At 43.8% G+C, this 20,731-nt stretch overlaps 1 protein-coding gene across 4 annotated transcripts in view; it reads left to right on the top strand.

The window, feature by feature from the left end:
* The first annotated feature begins 1,975 nt into the window (after positions 1 to 1,975).
* Positions 1,976 to 20,731, top strand: part of MECOM (MDS1 and EVI1 complex locus) — a 35,936-nt gene continuing 17,180 nt past the window's right edge. Inside the window, exons 1-7 of one of the 4 annotated variants that reach the window (XM_009866245.1) lie at positions 1,976 to 2,075; positions 4,047 to 4,263; positions 7,068 to 7,215; positions 8,260 to 8,413; positions 14,216 to 15,578; positions 17,388 to 17,475; positions 20,294 to 20,320. In XM_009866245.1, coding sequence (XP_009864547.1) covers positions 2,027 to 2,075; positions 4,047 to 4,263; positions 7,068 to 7,215; positions 8,260 to 8,413; positions 14,216 to 15,578; positions 17,388 to 17,475; positions 20,294 to 20,320 — 2,046 coding nt within the window. In that variant the 5' untranslated portion in view covers positions 1,976 to 2,026. Of the gene's footprint in view, positions 2,076 to 4,046; positions 4,264 to 7,067; positions 7,216 to 8,256; positions 8,414 to 14,215; positions 15,579 to 17,387; positions 17,476 to 20,293; positions 20,321 to 20,731 lie in introns of all 4 variants that reach the window. The other 3 variants (XM_009866244.1, XM_009866246.1, XM_009866242.1) reach the window with 3 other exon arrangements.

Raw genomic sequence — 20,731 nt, 5'->3', positions numbered from 1 at the left:
CACTCAAAGCCAGGCAGCAACCAGACTTATCTTCCACAGATCGGGCTGCAGCTTCCCTTTGAGATGTGTGGAGGCCGTTATACTTCTGGAAGAAAAATGCCAGTTTTTAGTACGTTTATCTTAATAAATGGAAAACCAAGCATCGCTTAAAGCAAATATTCACTGGATACAGCACTGACATCAGATTTATTTGCGGGAGCTAAAAGCTGGCTTCACTTAAATTTGGCCTTTGATGAATGAATTGTGTTGCCCCAGCTGCATCCCCAGCGCGCCGAAGCCCTCGCAGCAGCCCCGCGTCCTGCGGCACCAACAGCGGCGGCAGCTCCAGAGGGGATTGTGATACCAAGCGTTTGCCCAGCTGCATGGAGAGACGTACACAAGACCCTGCCACAGCTCTTTTGGCCCTTGTGCCTTCCAAAACACTCAGTGGAATTCAAAATCCCATGACAAGGGGTGAAAATATCAAGCCCAAGCAGACCCAGCTGATGGTTCAACTAGGGCAGTGCAGGATGAGAGGGAGGGGCAGCCTGGGCGGATCAGGCTGCCCTGAAAGTCCTCCTGGATTTTGGGGGGACAATTGGCCATGAGCAGGGACTTGGGGCATGGATACCTTGTGCGCAAGGTGTTTTGCCAGCACTTCTGGCACCTGGAGAGGGGCGAGCACGGGGGCGGTGGGATGAGCTGGCCCCTGCAGCCTTCCCACCGATCCCCTGCATGGGTCCTGCGGAGCGGGTGTTTGAGACAAGGTGAAGAAAACCGAGGAAATGCAGCTTAGTTCCTTGTTTTTAGGTATTTAGCCTCTATATGTGGGCAAAGGCTGCCTCTACAGAAAGAAACGATTAGGCTATACGGCCACCTCCTGGAGGACCTCGGTATGTGCTCGGCTGCCGGGGCCACCCGATGGGTGACAATGGTTCATGGGGATGGGTGAGAGAACACCCATCCACCTCTGACACCCCTGCCTACCTTGTGGCAAATCCGTTCGACTTTAGTGGAGGAAATTTTTTACCTTTCTCCCAGTGCACTGAATTGTGTATAGAAAGTTACGAGTTTGAGACTGAAATCTTTAAAAATGCGTTAGTCCAAGAAAATGCAAAGGCATCACTTTTTTTTTTTTAGTGTAGGAAATACAGCTGTTTTGTTTTTTTTCTTACCAAGGCCTGAGGAAGTTACTGATGTTTATTTGAGCTGCTTTGCGGAGCTTCTTAGTGCTCTTCACATTTCCTGATGAGACAGAGAGCAGCCTGATGGATTTTGGGAATTTCCTTTCAGCAGAATCTTGGGGTACCGGGGTGCACTTGCTCTGGGTGTACAGAGCCTTCACACCCCCCTCTGCAGCCTCCTGCCTTCCCAGAGCCTGATGTCACCTCTGCAGAGGGGTCACCAGCAGCAGCTTTGGCTGCACATGGTGTTTCTTCCTGCAGGACTGATTTTTTCCTTTGCTTCCCATTTGAAGCAAAGGAATACTCAAGCCTGCTAATTTGTATAAGCCTTTCACCTCATAGCTTTCTGGACCTCTTAGGTGATTGAAACAGGGGGCTGAATGCCTGCAGTCTGATCAGCAGCATCATCTCAGTCTGCTTTAGTACCATTTCCCAGCGTAACAGGAGTTACCTCCCTTATGTGGATCGCTCACGAGATGCATTTCATGGTGGTTTTGCACATGGATTTGGTATAAATAAGCACATAAATTGCTGGTGATATTTGCAGTCACCATGCAGCTCATTTTGTAGCAGAGGCTATTGAGAGCAATTGTCCTCAAGGAGCCCAGAGCACCAACAGCTTTGAGGCTGGAAGGAGCAGACCTGCCACCGGTGCCATCGGCACCTCTCTGGCAAACAGCAGCCAGCACGCACATCAGGGCAGGGTCTGGCCGTGCGGTTTTGGTCCTGTGATGCTCACCAGCGGTGGTTTATGCCTCTTTGATTGTTGTGGTAGTCACACTGCTTTATCTCTTTTTTTTTTTCTGCAGATATTCTACAGAGTGGTAGCAGATATTGAACCAGGAGAGGAGCTCTTACTGTTCATGAAGAGTGAAGATTATTCACATGAAACAATGGCTCCGGACATTCATGGTTAGCCACTTCTTACTGTCTGATCTGATAGAAAACATCATTTAAATTAAGCAAAATGTTAGAGAGGTTTCTCCTCTGTTGGAATCCTTTTGGAATCTGGGATGGCTTCACTGCAGCCAGGGAGGAGAGCTGGACCACAGCTGTTATTTGTCTATTTTCTGCTTTCTCTGAAAGCTGTTCAGTTAATGAACTAGTCTGATATTATTGCTACTCCTTCAGTGCCTCTGAAGAGTGAATCTACTCTCAAAAGTAACGCCAACGCTGGCATTGGGAGTTCTTTATCACTCCAGTAAGGTCCACCCAGAAGTATAGCTTTATTCAGTGTTGCATTTGAATGCAACTAAATGTCTCTTCATTAAATGTTGCATTCTGTACCTGTGAGCTCTAGCCTGCGGGATCGGTATTTCTGAACATTGCATCCCTGCAACTCCTATCGTTGTTCAGGTTTTACCCTCGCTTACTGGAACCTCAGCGGCAGAAATGCAGGTGTGCAGATATAACTGAGGGCAGTAGGAAGGCAGATTGTATCATTTTGTGGGCATTGCAAAGGGAGAATGAGTCCGTGCCCTTATCTCTAGGCTTCGGGACCTGGACAGACCCTGTTTGTAGGTTATTTTTGGTCACTTTGCCAAACAACTGTTATTCTGTCATCTCGAAAAGACAAAATCTCAGGTTTTTAATGTTGCTGTCACCTCACCCTCTTTGTTACTCATGAAACACAGTGATTCTGGGTCTAAAACTCCTGGGCTGCTGCTCAAGTTTGTCAAGAGCACTACACAGGGGTTTTCCCAGGGTCGAAAATATTAAGGGCTGCACTGTTTTATAAGTGCCTGTACATTTAGAGCAATATCTTTTGTTCTCTTAAGGAAAAGGTGGGAGTAATTCATTGATTCCAATTTGGGTTTATGTTTGGGGTTCTTTTCGGTCGAAGTAACTTTGTTCAGTTATTGCAAAAGATGTCCCCCTTGTCAAGCACAGTGTTCCATGACACTAGAGTTCTCTACAGTCACACACAGGAATATGACCCACTGGGCTGATTCAGAAGCAGACTGAGCTGAAGTACTGCTCATGGACAAAAGAGTCCTGTGATGCTTTCTCTCCATCAACTCAGTTGTCAAGTAGCAACCTTGAGATTTCATTCAGCCAGACTCCTCAGTGCCTTTCTGACTCAGAGCCCCCGGACATTTATATCTGCAGGGAACGCTGGAAGCAAACCGGTGCATCTGGCTCCTCGTACAGATCACCAGTAGAAAATCCAGCAGAAAAAAAAATACCATGGGATGTGCTTCCCCCGGGTTTACGTGTGGGGATTTTCTTCAGCTAACCTGTTCTGCTGCAGGAGTTACTGATTAATGAAATGCACTATTCACTTCAAAGCGACACTTTCATTATCTTCTGTGCTCGTTTTCAGCAAGAAACATGTTATGCCCCATTTTTTTAAATTTAAAGCAGGGGCTGCCTGTCTTTATTACCCCAACTTCATGTGTCTTTGGTTTACTTGGAACATGGTTGGATGCTACAAAAACACTCCAATGGAAATGAAGAGACTTAAAAAACCCCCCCACTATATAAACATTCTTTGGGCTATTTTAGATGCTAATATTTGTGTCTAAGTCAGTCTCCTTCATTCAGAAATGCAGATATTGGCAGCCTCTGGTGGATATCCACCTTAGACCCTGTATATCCCCATTTAGGATACTACATAAACACTCTGAATTTTTTTTTAAGCCAGTGTTATGGGTCTCTATTGGGTATCACCCAGACAGTTAACAGGTAATATTGTAATAATTGTAGAATTAAAGCATTATTATAAAGTGTTCTAAGGCATCATTGTTTCTTTTAAGGTTCTTATCTTTTTCACCAAGTAACTGTTGATTTATCCACACTGCCATCAAACTCCTGATGGGATGGTGATTAAAAATGACTGAAAACTGATGTGGGTTCCCTGTGCCCAACCCTCTTGTCTTCCAGAGGAGCGCCAGTATCGCTGCGAGGACTGCGACCAGCTCTTTGAGTCCAAGGCTGAGCTTGTAGACCACCAGAAGTTCCCCTGCAGCACACCTCACTCTGCCTTCTCCATGGTGGAGGAGGACTTCCAGAAAAAGCTTGAGAATGAGAATGACCTTCAAGATGTGCATGAAATCCAGGAGTGTAAAGAGTGTGATCAAGTCTTCCCAGACTTACAAAGGTAGGAGTAGATGCTTAAAACGTGATCGAATGAGGCAAATTCTGCAGAGGCTTCAGTCAGATCTTGCAGGGCAGCAGCCAGGGAGGAATCGGATACCTTCATCTTCCATACAAACCAAAGATGAAGATGAGTAAGACTTCTGTGCCAGTTGGTGTTTAATGGTGTAGAAGGCAGCTGAGTCTCAGTAGGTCAGGAAATTGGTCCTTGTACTGGAGTTTTAGTAGAGATTTAAATTAAGAACTGGATCTTCTGATAATCACATCTTTAGCTGGCACAGATTGGACTGGTTGTGGTGAAATCAGACGAGGGATTATAGCTCAGCTCAACTAAGATAGAGGATCCTTTTTTTTTAGGTAGAAATAACTTGGAACCTCTCTGTGTGGTGTTTGCTGATGTAACCAATCTTTGCAAACAAGCCATGTGAGTTAGAGGCAAGGTCTAGATATTAATATATGTATATCTGTATGTTAATATATATTTATAGCTGTAATATCTTGAAACACTGGGTTCATATTTTACTTATATACCTGTCTATTTAAACAGATAGATCCACACACATATTCACCTGAAATACACATAGAATGCAAATAGAAAGAGAAACTTTTTTATGCTGAAGATCATTTACTTATTTCCCGCCAGAGTAGTTTTTGTGGCAATTTAAAACACTGTATTGCAATGCAGATTGCAGCAAATTTTGCAAATTACTGAAAGATACTGAGAGTACATAGGAGCTTCTGCAGCACAAGCTTCTCGAGAACCACATCTTAACGCTTTCAGGCCTGGGAGAAGGTTGACCTCAGCCAACATTTGAAAATAATGGTGAGATATCTCAGTAGAAAAATACAGGGCCAGATCTTCCTGTGTGATAAAGCAATGCATTTCTTAGGAAGCTGGTTTATAGCAGCAGCAGGCTCGGGCCAATATCTCTTGCTTTCAGCAGCCAGAATTTGTAGCACAGCTCCCACATCCCCCACATTGACTTCTTTCCTCTCCACGTTGTGTGGGCACAACCTAAGTGACCATTAGTTGCCCTTTTGGGGACAGCAGTGAATTTATTTGCATTTCTTAGTAATCATGTCCCCCTTAAATATTGACTTGTCAATTCTGAGTATTTTGTGGGTTCATGTTTTTCACAGAGATCTTTACTAGTCCAAAATTCAGGATGCTGGAGGTTAGCATGGATTTGTGCACGTTTTTCCACGTTGTGAGCTCTTCAGCGTTAAAGTTCTTTTCAGCCTGTGAACCAGAGGATATCTAACATATGGGAATCATTGAGGAAATGTAAATTTAGCTTAAAATATTAAATATTGAAGAGAAAGGGCAGAAAACAAAGAACGAGTCATCATAAATAGATGGGCAGTACTGTGAGAAAGAGTGAAAAATGAGAGAGAATGCAGTCATTCTCTGAACTCTTGAATTATTGAGAAGCTAATACACCACAAAGACAGTTCGCAGCACAAAAAAAGTACCAAAGCATGCTATATCCAGATTATATAAAACAAAATGCCTGAACAAGCCATGCTTCAGGGTGTGTGTAATTAAATGGAGAAGGAGCTGGGCAGGAAGATGGAGATCTGAGGGGCCAGGGCTGCCCAGTGCTGATGGCAGATCACGTAGCCACAACAGGCATCCGGGAGCTGATGCCAGAGCTGGAGACAGGAGTCTCTCTTGGTCTTACAGCAAATTTGTTCACCGGTGTATGGTGGAGAGTCAATTCGTATAGAAGTATTAGGAGGGGAAGCTGGAATTACTTTTTTTTCCCCCCCCCGAAGGAAGGATGCTGAGGGGCGTAGAAGGAAAGAGCATCTGCCAGGGTGAAAAGAAAGCATTTCCATTACCTGTGGCTGGGAATGGAGGTTGCTATTTGGGCTACACAGCCCAAATGAGGCAGTAAACCCAGCAGGTTTTGTCCAGTGGTTCATTTTTAGCAGGGATCAGCAGGAGCTTGACGTGAGGAGAGATTGAACCAGTTTGGCATCCCAGGCTAAAAATCCCAGTTTCCAGTGGCTTTTCTGTGAATCCACTCTTGCATTAAGTAGCGATCTTTCCTCAAGCAGCACTGTGAGTTATGACTCCATATGTAACCGAGCAATACGGTGGTTTAAAAATATATATTTGCTACAAGTGAATAATAAAACAGGAATTCAGAAAATTCAGATGGGATTGAATTCAAAGATGTGCAACAGAAATTAGATGGAGATTGACTACGCTGCTAATAGACTGAATAAACTATGAAGAAATGAATGGTTAAACAGCTGCTCAGCTGAACACAGTTAATAATAATTAAGTATAACTTCAGTCATAGTGTACCACATTCAGAATTCCTTATGCTCATCCTGTCCTACTCCAGGGGAGTTATTCCTCATATATTCCTGCCGTAAGAAAAATTGACCGGCATCGAAGGAGTGGAGCTATGTCAGGTGGTGGAATCCAAGGTGTGTTTAGAGGGAAAGTCATAAGGCAGAAATAATTCAGACTGCGGGGAAGAACTGCGAGAACGAAGTGCTGAGAGGTGCATGAAGTAATCTCTGTAGGGAGCAGTGGCAGCAGCATCTCCTGGAGCATTTGCAAGAGGCCTGGCAAAACACGAGGGGATGTGTTATTCTGGGAGGGAGGAGGATGTTGTGCCTCCCAGCTGGGCTGAGCCTGGTACTCAAAGGACTTGAGTCTGTCAGGATTAGGCCTTTGGGGCTTATTTTTATTTTTTTCTGTAATTACGTTCTCTACTGTCTCCACTTCCGATAAACTGCTGATAACCGCCCGTGTATGTGGAACCTCACTGAGCCCTGCTCCTGTTTCCGCAGCCTGGAGAAGCACATGCTGTCGCATAGCGAGGAGAGGGAGTACAAGTGCGACCAGTGCCCCAAAGCCTTTAACTGGAAATCCAACTTGATACGTCACCAAATGTCGCACGACAGCGGGAAGCATTACGAGTGTGAAAATTGTGCCAAGGTACAGTGAATTTGTAGGCTGCCTGGTGCTTCTCCTGCTGCTGCATGGGCGGCAGCACGGAGGTGGGGGTGCCTGGGGCTGGCATGCAGGAGGGTGTAAGGCTTCTGCCGTGCTCCAGACAGTTTCTCAAGGGTTTTCATTTCTATAAATATGTTATTCTATTTATAAATATGTTATTCTACCCGGTTTTGTTTATTTTTTCATTTGGAAATGGCTGTGGAATTCCAAATGAGTGCTGATGCAGGATGCTGAGCGTCCTCGAGCTCAGGGCTTGATGCCTTTTGAACACTGGATGGGGTGCAAGAGGATCAGTGAGGGGCAAGAAACCCTGGGGAAGTGTAAGGTGGATGGATTCCCTAGGCTGTGCACCAGCTGTTGGGACCAGAAGCTTCAGGACACTACTGCAATCGAAATCAAAGTAAGAGAGAGTGATGGGCCCCACCTGTGCTGAGTGAGTGCAACTATCTCGTCTCTAGAGCATCGCTATCACTTGCCAGCACTGGGCTTGCTGTGTAGAGTATTTGTATAGGATGTGGTGCTCTGCGTTGCTTTTTGGATCAGATTCCCAAAGCCTGGGCCTTTTGCCTGAGGAATTTCTTGGTTTTAAGCAGATTTGCTGCAATAATGGGAATTTTATGTTGAGCTCCTAAGATGCAACCAAGCCCTGGGTGCCAGGAATGTGTTGTGTACAGGACACACACCCTGTCACACACTCAGTAGGAGCCATAAAGTATTTCTATTGCAGTAATGCTTAGAGGTTTCAGGCAGACACATTTTGACTCGTTTTCTGTGAAGTCTTTGACCTCAAAACCACAATTTCTATTGTCAGAGTCAAGTGCATCTGCTGCAGCTGCTGCACAGGGGTTAACAGATCCACCAGACACTTAATCCTGCAGGCACAGCTCCAATTGACGCCCATTAGTGAAGTTTTTAATTTTAAACACTCCTAAATAGCTCCAAGGTTTGAATTTTAAAAGACTCTTGCAATAACTGGCTTCTCCCGCGGTCAAGTTTCTTGGTTAATCAGTACTCATTTCCTAGCAGGTTTTCACGGACCCCAGCAACCTTCAGAGGCATATTCGTTCCCAGCATGTTGGGGCTCGTGCTCACGCGTGTCCAGAGTGTGGCAAAACCTTTGCCACTTCTTCAGGCCTCAAACAGCATAAACACATCCACAGCAGTGTCAAACCTTTTATATGTAAGTCTTCAACTAAACGTCTTCGGTTAAGTGTTATTTCTTTTGTCGTAAAGCAGCATAATCTGGAAGCTGGAGGTTGTGTTTTGCTCCCTTGGAGTTTCCCACCAGTTTCACGGGGGCTGTGAGTTATTAAATGAGTTCTGGGTAATTCGCAGTGCGACGCAAAGCCTTATTTTCCTACGATTTTCCTTTTCAGACAAACACTGTCTGCTGTATGCATGTACCCGTTGTCCCTGGGATATTTTTCCACGCACAAATGCAAGGGGCAAGTCAGGGGAGGAGGTGATAGTGCCAGGATGAGCAGGGGAGGGTGAGAGTGGCTGCCGACACGCTGAGAGTTGGGCAGAGCCGGCAACGTTTGGAACGCTGCTTTGCTTCAGGAGTTAATTCTGGGCCACAGAATCTCCACAACAGATGCCACGACTTTCCCTGTGGTTGGAAAATAAACCTTAGAAGCAGTGAATTTGTCAGAGGAGCTTGCCGCCCTCCTTGAGGCTCCTTTGCATGCCCCAAATTTAAGCACCGAGATCTTCGCCAACAGCTGCTCCATCAATAAAACTTGCCTCGTATGTGGGCCTGGCTCTGTACCGGGCTGTAAATCAGACTCTCAAAGTCTCACGGGTTGTGTTTCTTGCTGGGAGATGGGGAAGCTGGGTGCATGGCAGCATTGCAGATTGTTTTCCTTTGCACAGGCAAAAAATATTTAAGAATATTGTTCTTGGTAGTGCTAATCTCCACCATAGTCTTTTCAGGCACCTGCTATGGCTTGTGACCACCTCCCCTACTTGTCTGCTAAACTTGTTAATCTTTTGCTGCTCTCAACAATAATTTATCAAAATATCAACACCACACCTGGACAATGGTGGCCACATGCTGAGATAATTCCTCAAGAGGAGTGGTGGCTTGCAAGGCTCATTTGGGCAAAATGGGTATACCTGCAATTGGGTTAGATAATTCTTTTGGTTTGGGCTTCTTCTATGAGAAAATTCTTAACTAGATCCAATAATAAATATCACTGATCATTTTTAAACCTGATTACAGGTTAAGTAATTGCACTTAAAGATTATAATTATTAGAAAACAGTAACTTCTGGCTAGGTAGGGAGTCTTCAGATGCTCCTGTTGCAATGCTCTACGTAAGAGTCTAGAAGTGGCGCCTCTTATGAATGAAGTAATCTCTAAAATGTTCTTTATTACTGTTTATTCTGGTAAAGTAAAACAGCAGCTGATATTCTTCCTATGTACAGTGTGAGGGATGAAAACCCACTGAGCAACCCATGGATAACAGCCATGTAATTGCAGAACAAAAGGGTTTGGAGACCACATGTTTGGTAGGCTTTGCTGAGCGATGGGAGGGAGGTAGGGTCACCTAAAGGAGATATCTGCTTTCCACCAGAAGGCCACACACCATGATTTACTCGTACCAATCTGTTTATGGCAACTGTCTCTTGTTACAGTACACCGCCCAAGCTTGAGTGAAAACTCACCAACACTAAGGTAATTACTCACTGCCTTTGCAGAATCTCCAGCCTCTCCAAATAGAAACCACATGCCATAACAGACCAAACGTATTCAAAATAGTACTTACCGTAATTTTTTTTAATAAGCAGAAAATATGCCAACTTAACTGCTGGCTAATTTGGGGTCCAGAGACAATCGCGCTACAGAATGTGCATAGGCATGAGATGAATTTTTGCAATTTAGGAGCCAGATTGGGAGTTTGTGTTAAACCTAGGGGTCTGTAGAGCAATAAAAGCTGCAAGGAGGGAAGCTTCCCTTACAAGTTAGTTGCTTACAAGTATGGTGCTGAGATTTAAAGGGTGTAATAAGCTGTAACAGGAGAAATCAAACCCAGCTTCTGTTGCTTTGATACGTGGAAGCAATTAAAGTCGATAACTGTCCCCCATCTACTGAACTTTAAACAAAGCTTTACTTGGAAATAAAAGTCATGTGATGAAAAAAGAGGTAGCTCTTATAACACAAACTTCTCTGAGGAGTCCTGGCTCCTGGGAATATCCACACAGATCAACGGGAGGAGATAGAATCTCCTCCAAAGTCTTCGATGCGTCGGGCAACTGCTTCACTGAAGCGTGTTACACTCAGGCTTTGGGTCCCCAGGAGTAAGACTTCTCCAGGGAGTAGGGACTTCAGAGCTGGGCCCAAAATGTCTTTGCCAGCCTTGAGATCCCACGGATCGAATAGACTGCCCGTTAAATGCAAGAGGCACCTTGAGCGATTTTAAGTAACTTTTAAGTAACTTTCATGCTCAAAAAGCTAAAGTCCTCAGTACAAATGTTAATTGTTTGTTTGAGATTGTAATAGTAAATAGTTACACATTTTAATGGTATTGCCAGTAGTGGTTTAATTTAAAACTGAGATAAAATATGTTTAGTCAAATGGTTAATTGGCATCTCCCTTAATGGTTTGTAAGGATATCTCTCGATTGTAAGTGTGTATTTCTGCTTTTCTCTGGGGTAGAATATTTCTTACTTCTATTGACTTTTGAATATGTTAATGGAGAATAATAATTTTAAAACATATCAATGTTCTTTAAGGGAGAACTTCCCAAACTTTAGATCTGTGCCAATACACTTCTTTTCACCCACTCGCCCCTCTAACCTACCTGAGTGCAGTGTTACATTTAATACAGTCGGGTGAGTAAGAAGCAAGAGCCTCAACGCAACTTAGTAGAAGTTCAAAAATTCACAAAGCATGATTTGTTTTTAATTACACGTTTAGTCTAGTCTCACAGATACATGCATTAGAGATTATTTTTGCTTGTGCAAACCTCTGGGTATGTCACTCAGGTCACCAGTTTGGTCAGTTTAATTTTGATTTCTGTGATCGACCTGATGGGAGCAGGGAGAGTTTCTTGTGCAAGACGCCGACAGCGAAGGTGAGGGTGCTGTGCAGTAAGGAGGTGACTTCTTTGTAGGAGCAGAAACCTCGCGCCTGCAGTTAGGCTAAAAATAGGAGAAAATAGCAGAAATATCAGAGCTTCATACTGCATCAAATAAACAACAGGTAGTTCTACGTTAAATAAAAAATAGCTCTGTGTTGAATAGGCAAAGAAAGTATTTCCCCCGAAAAGAAACAGAAGTGCTTATCCAGAGAAAATCAAGCTTTTTCAAGGAGCTAGAATAATTTTCTGGTTTTCTTCTCCTTTTTTTCTTTTTTTTTTCCTCTTTTTTCCCTTTTTTCTCTTTTTTTCTCTTTTTTTTCTCTTTTTTTTCTCTTTTTTTCTCTTTTTTTCTCTTTTTTTCTCTTTTTTCTCTTTTTTCTCTTTTTTCTCTTTTTTCTCTTTTTTTCTCTTTTTTTCTCTTTTTCTCTTTTTCTCTTTTTTCTCTTTTCTCTCTTTTCTCTCTTTTCTCTCTTTTCTCTCTTTTCTCTCCTCTCTTTTCTCTCTTTTCTCTCTTTTCTCTCTTTTCTCTCTTTTCTCTCTTTTCTCTCTTTTCTCTCTTTTCTCTCTTTTCTCTCTTTTCTCTCTTTTCTCTCTTTTCTCTCTTTTCTCTCTTTTCTCTCTTTTCTCTCTTTTCTCTCTTTTCTCTCTTTTCTCTCTTTTCTCTCTTTTCTCTCTTTTCTCTCTTTTCTCTCTTTTTCCTTTTTTTCTGTTTTCCTCTTTTTTTTTCCTTTTTCCTTTTCCCTTTTTCTTTTCTTTTTTCTTTTTTTCCTTTTTCTTCTTCTTTCTCCTTTCTTCTCCTTTCCCTTCTCTTCCATCTTTTTCCTTCTTTCTTCTTCATTTGATTTTGTATCTTTCTCCTTTCTGGCCTTTCCTTGTGAATGAAGACTGCCAACAGGAACGATAACCGATACACAGCAACAAACATTCTTCCTGAATTACCGCATCACAAATTTCCTGTGTTTGGGCCCAATTCTGCCTTCTTTACCCCTCGAATTGTCCTGGGGATGTCAGTGGGACGTGAACAGGGAAACTGGGTGGATCAGGCAGGATCAGGCCCCCGAACAATAGGAGCATTGTTGCTGAGATATGAAGCAGCCTGCTGAAGAGGTAAACACTGAAGAGATGACAACAAGTGGCCGAGTTTCTCAAGGGCAGAGATTTAGAGGAGCAGGAAGGTTAGCGCAGGCCCCGGTGCGAGTGGAAATTAGAGGACGTGATTGCGGTTCATGGGAACCGAGAGTGCAGGATGGGATACATTCAATTCAGTTTCCTTTGCAGGCTTAAAATAGAGCCATTGTAAATTATGTCAGTCTGTCTCAAATCATGAAAATGATTGTTAAAAAGGCCTCGGAATACACAATGTGTATTGTTGTGTGGCTTTGATGTGTGAAAGATGAGAGCTTATGATATAACACGAATTAAATAAAAATAAAGTGGCCACATGCTTTTTCCTGTCTGGGAAAAAAAAAAAATTATTGCAGAGGGATAACACTGCTTACTCATAATGTCGCTGCCTTGGTTTTAAAGAGGGCTGGAGCTGACACTGTTAGAAGCAGGGTAGTGCAGAGGTACAGACAAATTCTAGCATAGTAAAGAGCACAAGGCACAACGCAGCCTTGGGACTTGCCGGATGCCTCCGCTCGTCTAAAGGATGAAGGGATGTAAAAAGGCATCAGGGAGCTGAGTGTTACCCACTTCCAAACCACATTTTAACTTACAGACCTTGGTTGCTGCCCCAGTTGGCTCCCAAAGATTTGTGGCAGCTGGAAAATCACGGACCTGCAAAATCCTGTTTGCTTCAACAACACGATTCCCTCTTCACAGTGTCTGGCTCTGCACCCCTGGGACCGCTTTAAGCCTCCTGCGACTGAAAACGCTTGCTGGCAGCCGTGTTCTGACGTGCCGGGTGTCACAGGCTAGGTCAGACCCAGGAGCTCAAGGTGGATCCCCTCCCCAGGGTGGTTTCTGTTTTTGTGAGGGCTGGAGCTGTTCTCATCCCGGAGGAGTCTGGGAGGAAACCCATCGAGCTGTTTTGAGCATCAGACATACAAATAAATACAGCTGCATTCCTAAAGGAAATTGTTGTTGAAGTGTAGTGTATTTTTTTTTTCATGTGCAAGGGACAAATAAGCAATATTAAGGGTAGTAAAGTTATTAAGATTTGGGATTTAGTTACAGTATCCCAGGCACCTGTAGGGACTGTGTGTATTGCACAAGTAGAACTGCTTTGGACATAGGACATAGTACAATACTAGGCTGAGGTGGCTGAGGCTCTAGCGTGGACTTTCTGAAGATTAAATTGTTAAATGTAAGTGGAAAATAATGTTTGTTAATAAGGTTACACAGTTGGAAGTACCTGTTTGTCTCCTCCTTCACCTCTTTCCTACCCTTGTGCTCTTGCAGACTGAAAGCTCTGTGAGGCAGCTCTATCTCCTGTCTGGTCCTCCAAATATTTGTTTTAATGACTAACTTTCCACCTGTGAATAGTGACATAAATGGATGTTATTTGAAGACACGAGTGCTCGCTCACCTGGGTGTTACAGCAGCGAGCCGCGGCTCTTGGTGGGGCTCTGGGTGCTGATGCAATACGGAATAACGGTGCTGACTGTGCGACACTGTGCAATGCAAAAAACAAGCAAGGGAACTTTGTCTTTTAGTGGTTTCAGACGTTTTCTGGTTTGCCAGAGCGGGTTTTGGTGCTGTTTTTAGACATTTGTCTGCTTGGATGCCTTGCTTTGGAAGAGTACAACAGCCTTCTGTACATTTGTGCACCCAGACTTCTCCTTACGGCTTCCTAATTGACACTTGGTGGGTTAAAAAATGGTGTTATTTGCAAAATTTTGAGGGTGGGGGCAATTATGACAAAGCCTGAGATGTGTTGTTGTTGTTGTTTACATACAGGTGAGGTCTGCCATAAATCCTATACTCAGTTTTCAAACCTTTGTCGTCATAAGCGCATGCATGCTGATTGCAGAACCCAAATCAAGTGCAAAGACTGCGGACAAATGTTCAGCACTACGTCTTCCTTAAATAAACACAGGAGATTTTGTGAGGGCAAGAACCATTTTGCAGCAGGAGGATTTTTTGGCCAAGGCATTTCACTTCCTGGAACCCCAGCTATGGATAAAACGTCCATGGTTAATATGAATCATGCAAATCCGGGCCTTGCTGACTATTTTGGAGCCAATAGGCATCCTGCTGGTCTTACCTTTCCAACAGCTCCTGGATTTTCTTTTAGCTTCCCCGGTCTGTTTCCTTCAGGCTTGTACCACAGGCCACCTTTGCTACCTACTAGTTCTCCTGTTAAAGGACTACCGAGCGCAGATCAGACAAACAAAAGTCAAAGTCCCCTCATGACAAATCCTCAGATACTGCCAGCCACCCAGGATATTTTGAAGGCACTAAATAAGCAACCCCCAGTAGGGGAGAATAAGCCAGTGGAGCTTCAACCAGAGGGGTCCTCTGAAGAGAGGCCGCATGAGAAACTCAGTGACCAGTCAGAGAGTAGTGACCTTGACCTTGACGATGTCAGTACCCCCAGTGGCAGTGACCTGGAAACCACCTCGGGCTCTGATCTGGAAAGTGACATTGAAAGTGAGAAAGAGAAATTTAAAGAAAATGGTAAAATGTTCAAAGACAAAGTAAGCTCTCTGCAGAGCCTGGCGTCAATAAATAATAAGAAAGACCACAGCAATCATTCCATTTTCTCACCATCCTTAGAGGAGCAGACTGCGGTGTCAGGAGCGGTGAATGATTCTATAAAGGCTATTGCTTCTATTGCTGAAAAGTACTTTGGTTCAACAGGACTTGTGGGGCTGCAAGACAAAAAAGTCGGAGCCTTACCTTACCCTTCCATGTTTCCCCTCCCGTTTTTTCCAGCATTCTCTCAATCAATGTATCCATTTCCTGATAGAGACTTGAGACCGTTACCCTTGAAAGTGGAGCCCCCATCACCCAGTGAAATAAAGAAGATCCCAAAGGGAAGCTCTGAGTCTCCCTTTGACCTCACCATAAAGCGTAAGGAGGAGAAGCCACTTACTCCCCTACCCTCAAAGCCAGCAGCCCCCTCTGCAGCAAGCCAGGACCAGCCTCTAGACCTCAGCATGGGCAGCAGGAGTCGAGCCTGCGGCACAAAACAAGCCGAGCCTCGGAAAAACCACGTCTTTGGAGAAAAGAAAGGAGGAGACCTCGAGCAAAGGAAGGCTTCGGAGTCCTCCCTGCAGCACGCCAGGCCTACCCCGTTCTTCATGGATCCCATTTACAGGTAACGGACTGTCTGTTGCCTTTTGGCATCCTTTGGTGCAGACAGTTAGGTCTGCCACGGCCACCTGCCCGCAGGTGCAGGACAGCCCTGTTTCCATCCCACCATCCCTGGAGGTGAGATCCCACCACTGGGGCATGGGGTGACCTAGGCTGCGTGCTGACCTGTGCACCCCACCTTGGAGTTGAGCTGCTCAGAGCAAACCCCGGGTCTGGTAATTAACAAGTCGGCATGACTGCCCTCGTTATGGTGAGTCATTTGTTTAACCCATGCAGCCTGACATACAGAAGTTGAACATGTTCTCTTACCGAGAAGTGAACTGGCATCAGTATTGAATGTTTGTATATTTAACGGTGTATTTGATATCACTGGTTTGCCCCAAATTCCTTTTCTTCTGAAATGCTGCCTGCTCGCCCTTCCTTGGAAGTTAGAGAGCATCTCACCAGTAGTACACCACCTTCCTAATGCCTCCTGAATGAAGTAGGAGTATCTCATGAGTACAACAACGAAGCAAATTTGTCCTGAGGTGCGTGTAAAAAGTATGGAAATTGTGAGCGATTTCTGCCCTTTTTTTAACCGTTATTTGAGCAATGGGTTGATCTATCCGGGCATTTCATTAATATGATAGAAGGCACAATGTCCTTGTGTGCACAAAGCCTAACCAGTGGGCTAGTTAATCTGACCTACCTTGTGAAATCAATGGGAGCCTTGTCTTTGGCTTTGACGAGTCCACAAGCAGCCACTGTCAGTGAGCTGAAGTTTTCAAAACCAGTGGTCAAATCCTGACCCCTCGGTGATTCCCAGTAACGCCGAGACGGATCTCACAGGGTTCTGGGTTTCACCTGCATCCTGTGTATGTCAGCTGCTCTTTGCCCTTTGCCGTTCTGCTCATATATCTGTACCCAGCCAAAGTCACTCATCTAAATGAGTTTAGAGAAATATTAGCCGTAAAAATATTTGTCTGTAATATAAATGACTGATTTTACAGCCTATTGTTAAAAAAAATAAAAAGTAACCACCAAATTAACAATGTTAATTTATTACTTTATCTGAAGAAGAAATGCTAGGGGCAGAATTTTTTGGAGAATGCTCTTGCATAAGACAACAGGCATGCATTCTGAAGAAACAAGATACGATGCCACTTACTGAGAGGGATTTATTCATGCCAGATCGATATCTGTATTAGACCATAGGTTTTCGTTGCGTCATATTTATTTTAAATGCCTGAAGCATTGGAAACAATGATCCGTGTTTTATGGTCCCGCGTTACAAACTAATGAAATCTGCACAAACGCTGGCAGCGTAGCACGAGGCCAGTTCTCACCAAGCCTTGCTTCACTGGGAGTTACATCTACGTACAGACAGCAGGATCTGTCCCTTGGGCATCAGTAACGGGAAAAATAAAACCTTCAAATTTCCACACTGCTTCTGAATTAGCTGTGCTGGGTTTCACTGCCTAAATGCTCACAGGAGCTCACCCCAGTCTTTGCTGCTGGTGTATTCTCTCCTCTGAGTGGAGACTGCACTCGGTTGCTTTATTTCTTTGTAAAAGTTCTCGGTAGTTAGTCATTGGTTCCTATTATAATTATTACCAGTCTTTTTTTTTTTCACATGTAAATGGTATAATCTCACTTTAATTCGCAGACCCCACCCACAGTAAGGAGTTGGAAAATCAAGAATTGACTGTGCTTTTACCATTACCTCTGGGAAACCAATTACTTGATGTATAACTGTTTTAAACATGAGTACCTGTGTAATTATTAATATCTGACTCCGATTCATCATAAGAAAATCTAATTTTAACATTTACAGAGTAGAAAAAAGAAAGTTAACTGACCCCCTGGAAGCTTTAAAAGAGAAGTACTTGAGACCTTCCCCAGGATTCTTATTTCATCCACAAGTAAGTATTTTGGGAATTTTGGTGTTGTAAACAAGCCTGTTGGTGCTTCAAAGCAGGTGCAGAGGAATGAATGCAGTCTTAGTCATTTTTGGATTTCCTAAACCACACAGTTTTTGCTGTGCCATTGTGGTGGAAAAAGCGTGAGCATTGTTCTGAGCTTCTTGATGTTTTGCAGATGAAACAACATGTTTTGATTATAGAGGAAGCCAGATTCAGACTACATGCGTGTTTTATGTTCCTCCGAAACCATAGCGTAGCTACCAACACTTGCAGCTACCCTGGACGCGTTCCTGTGTGATCTACTGTAGGTGATCCTGGACTAGATGATCTTTTGAGGTCCCTTCCAACCCCTGACGTTCTGTGATTCTGTGATACCCGTGTCTTCTTCAGCACTTCCCCATGCTCCAGGCTGTTAAAGTGGAGTCAATATTGACTGCAGGGGGGTGATGCAGATTCAAAGTCAGGCCAGCAAAGCTGAGCATCCCAGTTGTGAATATTGAAGGGCTCCCAGAAAAGAGATAAAACCTTCCACCCTCTGTGTTCAAGTCTCCTAAGCAAATGCTCCATCTCTTTTAGGTTGCGTCATGGCCTAGAGCGTGTGCAATGATTTTGCAGGATCCACGTGTGTAGACGTGCTATATGAGAGGGCTGCTGTCTTCTTCGTAGGCATTATTTGCTGGATAACAAAAATGTAGGAGCGTGTCCCTAAAATGGTGTAAGAACTGCAGCGTGTCTGTAGTACAGAAAGAGGACCCGCATGCCGACAGTATGCTGCTTTTCTTCAGCAGCACCGCGACCTCGTTTTGTGCTCCTCCTCCTTGCTCAAGGAGATTTTGCTAAAAATCCGGGTTAGCTCTTGCACCTGAAATAAAATGCTCTGGGGTATTTGAGAATTTGAACCCTTTGCTGTTTATAGGCTGTTTCATCCTAATCATGACACCCCTATATGCACGTTGTATTTTAAGCACACAACCAGGAGCTGCTCTGCTTCAGCTTCATCTCATTCCTGGGCAAACCACAGCAATAATCTAACACCACTTGCTTTTTTTTTTTTTCCTAATGAAGGCAACAACTCTTATGCCTTAAGTTGTATGGAATATGCTGTGAAATACAGGATTTCTGGAGAACGTGGAAGGGCAGCCAACGGTGTATATAGTTGCAGATGTGCAAACGTCATGTTCTCACATGGGTGGAGAGTGCAGAAAACCACCCTGTTCCAGTTCTGGTGTCTGTAGGAAGTGAAGGGCCCATTCGCTATTAAAATTATCAAGATTTTATGTAAAGGATTTATTAGTAGCTCAGCATCTCTCGCCGAGTTCCTTTATTTGCCCAAGTTGCAAAGCAGGAAGTAAAAATTCCCATTTCACAGCAGATGGTACTAATGCTCAAACGGGAGCTCAATCCTCTTGGTGTCCCCTGGTGTAAAATCAGGCTGATTCCTCTCCATGAAGCGAGTGATTCTGTTAGAGCAGGAAAGCGGCTGCAAATTAGTGGTAAATTATTTAAACGAGGACATTTTAGGCCCTGTATTGATGGACGAAACGATACTGATTTGTGTAGTGCTATCTAGCTTTTCAGAAGGTGTATGTGGACGTCATTTAGTGCTTCCTTGAATCTGAAGGTTTGGCTGCAGGTCTGGTCACAGAGGTTGGTAGGTGGGAAAGGAGGCTGTTGGGGTAAAATGCGCTGTTAGTAGTTTGGATGTGGCGAGTAGGGGAAAGGAGTTGGATGCTCTTCTACATAGCGCAGTGTGACCGAGTTATATGGGGATCTGGTTGATGGGAGTGAGGCGAGGATGGCATAGGCGTGCGGGCGAAATGGAGACATTGGGCATTTTGCCGTTAGCAGGCAGGATGTCGGGATTTCACCTTTTTGGGTTTTTTTCACACCAAGTTGGTTAGATCTGTTGGTGGTGCCCGAGGAAGGTCCCGGTGTGGTCACCAAGTCTGTTGGCACGAGCAGGAGATGTTGGAGGCCACCTCCCCACCACGGTGCTGAACTCTTTCCTCCACATTTCTTGTTGTGCAATAGGAAAAACAAAAAGAAAAAATCCCTGGTGAAGACTGGCTTTTGTTTTATTGCTTACCTAGCTGCTGGGGATAAGGTCTTTAACTTGGTGTGAGATGGATGGATACAAAGGTCATGAGTGTAACACATGCTGTTAATACGTTGTAAAAGAAAACCAAACCACCATCGCACGTCCCGTCAAAAAAGTAAATGCCAGAATCTGCTTTCTTGTGGAATTTAATAGAAAGGAGTCTTCTGTTTGCAAAGGAAGAATTTAGTCTGGTGTTTATAGAGGGCTGAGGACAGCTTGCAGAAAAAGTACAGGTGTGGAGTACACCGCAAGGTTTTATTTTCTGCTGGCAGGATTTATCTATGTAAAATACGAAGAAAATTGTTGTTTGTGTTCTACAAGTTTGCTTTTCTGTAGGTGAATTTATTTCTGAAACTTGACCTCAGATAAAACAAGAAATTTTTATTTTTTGACTGGACAATATGACAGCTAACAGCTGGATCTTTAAAATAGGTTCCTGAAGTAGAGATTAAAGACATAAACCCTGCAGTCCTTACCCTGTCCCTGCCTGGGCAAATTTCCTCCCAGTGGCAGTGGCCCAAAAGGTATGAAATGGTATTTCACAACAATTTGCCATGACAAAGATTGCGTTTTTAGAGAGGGAATACCCCAATGCAACAAATCTTTCAGAATAACATTTTAATTAGTGTCTTTAAATAAAAATCTTAATTAGCAGATTGATTGCGATAAGGATTCCAACGTAGGAATAATGTGTTGTTTTTGTTTCAATTTTGCTCCCAGTTCCAATTGCCTGATCAAAGAATTTGGGTAAGTTCATTGCTTATATTTTTGATTTAATCATTGTGAAATAAATTGCGTAAGAAAAATACAATATGAAGGATAACTTACCTCTCAATCATGGAGCATGCCACGCTTTCCTACAGAGTGTTGTAGCTGTAGTGGATAAATACCCCCTTATGTCAAACTGGCTTTATTTTTCCCTACCCAATCTTCCCGGTTTTATTTGGTGAAGGCAATGGGAGCTTTACCTGAGTGAGGGTTTCAAAATGCGATCCTTGTGTTTATTTAACTGAAATTGTTCCAAACCATTTCCTGCAGTGAAATTTGCAAGCTGAAATCTCGTTAGGTTGCAATAGTTATAAATATTTAATCTGCATTTAAGACATTAAAATACAGAGCCTCGGAGGACTTCACTTTTCTATCCGGCATTGACTTCAG

This window comes from Apaloderma vittatum, unplaced genomic scaffold (assembly GCF_000703405.1).
Source record: "Apaloderma vittatum isolate BGI_N311 unplaced genomic scaffold, ASM70340v1 scaffold9023, whole genome shotgun sequence".
Classification (NCBI taxonomy): domain Eukaryota; kingdom Metazoa; phylum Chordata; class Aves; order Trogoniformes; family Trogonidae; genus Apaloderma; species Apaloderma vittatum.
The sequence above is the reverse complement of the archived record's forward strand: the minus strand, read 5'-3'. Positions and strand labels throughout refer to the sequence as shown.